At 45.1% G+C, this 3,655-nt stretch overlaps 1 protein-coding gene across 1 annotated transcript in view; it reads right to left on the bottom strand.

The window, feature by feature from the left end:
• Window positions 1–1,504, bottom strand: part of LOC101856713 — a gene marked incomplete at its 5' end in the record, with an annotated part of 62,934 nt that extends 61,430 nt beyond the window's left edge. Inside the window, 1 exon segment of the mRNA XM_035973806.1 lies at window positions 1,352–1,504. Coding sequence (XP_035829699.1) covers window positions 1,352–1,504 — 153 coding nt within the window.
• Window positions 1,505–3,655: the final 2,151 nt, after the last annotated feature.

The following is a 3,655-nucleotide window of genomic DNA, read 5'->3' as shown; positions in this document are numbered from 1 at the left end:
GGGGTGGAGAGGGTCTTAAAAATGTTTAAAGGGGTAGGGAACATATTGATCACAAGATAGTGAACGACGTGATATTCTCCGTAAAGCCATCGCTTAGAAACTCGAAATAGGCCTATTCCTGGCAAGGTCAAGAATTCAACGATGATTGCCTCTAAAAAAAACAACCAAACAACAACAACAAACAAACAAAAACAAAAAACCTTGAATCTCAAAATACCATCATGACCACGCCTGTTCTAACACTAAAACCTTAAAAGATACTAAAGATTTCAAAATTGTATAGTTTTTACGCCCCTTTGTATAGTTTTTACGCCCCTTTCAACACTGTAAAGTTGTTCTAGAGGTGGGACCTCCGACTTTTACGTCCATCTCCCATAGGACCGAGCTAAATTTATAAGCCATGTTATTGGAGAGCCTGCAAAACTTCGTAAAACAACTCAAGTTCAAAGCACCTCGTTAAGGATTCGAAACAGAGCCATCAGCGCTGAAGTCCAGCATGATACCAGCAGTGGTGATACTCGAGCAGTCACTTAAAATCAATTCAGTTTACAAGGAGAAAAAAAATTGTCAAAATTTTCACGCGAACATTCGTTTAGTTTTATTATTTCTCAACACTAGACAACCTTGCTGGTATGTTTTGTGGAATTCTAACCTTATCATATTAAGTGCGCGCGTGAGTCTAAGCTGCGACATTATTTTAAGTGGTATTAAAACATCTAACGGTCGAAATGATTAGTTTACCTTTTACATCTGCTACCGCTTTAAAAGCTTTACTGTTTCACTGGTGCTTACAAGACCAAATTGTGTCGACAGCATCGGGAAACGTAATGTGCACTGACTTATTAGATTTTTCTGGACACAGTACATACTCATTTTTAGTATGCTTTGTGTGTTTCTCAAGCGTTAATTTATATTATGATCAATTGAGGGTCGATAGTACTATAAAACGTTATGTTTATGCCGTTGACTAACTCATTAACTCGCTAACTCGATAACTAACTAACTAACTAACTAACTAACTAACTAACTAACTAACTAACTAACTGACTGGCTGGCTGCCTGTTTATTGCTTTAGTTACAGTAACAGTTTTACGGCACTTGCAATACAAATCGGTCATATTATTATTAGTAACGAAGATTATATATTATGAGTGCAACTGGAGAGTAACATACAAAGAAAAGAAGAAGCAGCGATAAGAATTGTAGAAGTTTAGCCTAATAAGAAAGAAGGAGCAAACCTCACCAGAACACCCGCCAACCGTCCGCTATAATATCCATAATATTATTTTCCTGCGGACTTTAAACACGAAAGACTATTAATTAATTTTACTGTTACTAGGTGTTTTCTTACCTTCCATTGAGTTGATGGCAGGACTGTAGTGCTGTGGATGAGACCAGTCAAAGACACAGTCTGTCGACCTTTGGTATGGAACTCCGGTCAGCACGCTAACACAGCTACCACCACCACCGCCTCCACCACCTCCGCCACCACCACCACCACCACCACCTCCACTACCTACACCACTACCAGCAACAACTCCGTTACCACTCAGAACGCTACTGTGCTCGAGTCCTCTTGTGTTCCCACAGTTACTGCTGGTGTTGTTGTTGCTGTTGTTGCTACTAGCACTGTTGTTGCTACGGTTGTTGTTGTTGTTGTCGTTGTTATTCCCGCTGTTGTTGGCGCTTCCTCCTCCGTGGAGGGCCAGGTTGATGCTGTTGCTGTTGCTGCTGTTGCTGCTGCTGTTGCTGTTGCTGCTGCTGTTGCTGTTGCTCACGATCATGGGGCTGAGTTGGTGGACGGTGGATACGGACATGAGAGAAGCAATGCTGAAGTCCTTAGCCCGCGGAGATAGCGGGTACCCAACGTCCATCAAACACTTTCCCTAAACCCTTACCTTAACCCTGAGCCTGATTCCTTATGAGTACGATGACATACTCTCAACAGCTCACGATCCCGTCTTCTCAAGTACTCACTCTCACGTCATCAATCCGCGCGCGCGCGCACACACACACACTAACACACGCACACTCTTTGAAGGAAAAAAAATAGCAAAAAGTAACGGGAAACAAAAAAAATCCTTCCGAAATTTCCGATAGCGCTTGAGGACGCTCAAACATTTGATACCCTGTCACATAGAAATTACAAATCTCAACACTTCGCCACTGCCTTTCTTTCGCTCACTTCGAGTTGCGACGAGTTTTTTTTCTTATTCTTCTTCTCTTCTTCGCTCTGTCTTCTACTTAGAAGAGCGTCTTCTATTATTGGCACGTCTGCACTCTTCGCTAACGCTTCGTCACTCAAGTCGCACCCCGACAATTACAACCTACAATTTTGTGCTCTTTTTCCACTCGTCCTCGTCTCCCCAGATTTCTGTCCTCCTCTCTCGTCGTCGACGCTCGCCCTTAAGATTTCCTTCACACTTTGCTCATCCTTTTCGCCCGATCTGTTTGCAGCCAATTGGGGCGATAACGTGTGATCTCCAGACTTTTCTCCAAATCCCCAGCGAAAAATGCGCCAAATTCTATAAAAATGTGAGGACGTGTAACGGGGAAAACTCGCTAAAATCATGGCAGTGTGGCAAGTTTTCGTTGCCACTTTGCCAAGGTATGAGAAACCCAAAGCAAAAACCGCCAAAATTACTTGAACGCTTTAGAAAACTTTTCCTCCCGCCAAAGTAAGATTTGGAGCCGCTGAATCTGCGCACGAAGCGATAAAGAGCAGGCGAAGTTGACAAATGAGAAGCTGATGACGCGTCGCCCCGCCTACTCTCCCCTTCCTCCGGAAGTGAGCCGACACCCGACGTGTCATGCGCGCAATGCCTGCCGAAAGCCATTGGCTGGCAAGAGACAGGGCCCACAATTCTCAACTCTGTAAGTTCCGCCGCCGTCGGCTGCGTCTGCTGTCAGAATTATCTCCCTCTACTCACAGCGCTGTCTGGAACAACGAAAGACAACTCCAGACCTCTTCCACCACTCGCGAGCGAGAAACTCTTCTTCTGTGGGCGGGGCCTAACGTGAGGGGAGCTCCGAACTCACCAGCACTCACGCTGAAAAACGTCAGCGAATAACGAATTCCTCAGGAAACTGACAACTCAAAACAACTGTGCGAGGCATCCATATATACCTAACTGACTAGAAACAGAGAACTCAGGAAGATTGGGAGAGAAGATAACTGTCCCCTCGCTTGCACTTATTAGAAAGGCCTATTCCCTACCTACCGGCATAACTGGGAGATAGGGGGCGCTCCGAGGTGCAGTCGGGGGCTCTCTGGTCATTTTTTGGGGGCAGGTCTTGTCTTTGCATAGTTTTGAACTCATTAACACTGGTCGGAAGCGTGTGAGTAGGACCCCTGTCGAGGTGTCGTGTGCCAAGAAGTGTATCTGTGTGTGTCTGATGTGAATGTTACGGCGTTCTCGTCATGATTTGGGAGCATGACATGAGTACGGGGAAGTAGATTTACTTGCATAATGTGCATTAGAGCGTATGCTTTCAGTTATAGCTGGAACAATGGCCTCTGAAAGGGGTGATGGTAAATTTAATACCCCCACCTCCCCCCCCCCCACAACCCATGCATTTAGAACTTACTTGACCTACTACGCTCATCTGGGGTCTTCACTCTCTGTGGGTCCACCTTTAGGTCGCTGTGATATTA

Source organism: Aplysia californica, unplaced genomic scaffold (genome assembly GCF_000002075.1).
Source record: "Aplysia californica isolate F4 #8 unplaced genomic scaffold, AplCal3.0 scaffold00031, whole genome shotgun sequence".
Classification (NCBI taxonomy): Eukaryota; Metazoa; Mollusca; class Gastropoda; order Aplysiida; family Aplysiidae; genus Aplysia; species Aplysia californica.
The sequence above is the reverse complement of the archived record's forward strand: the minus strand, read 5'-3'. Positions and strand labels throughout refer to the sequence as shown.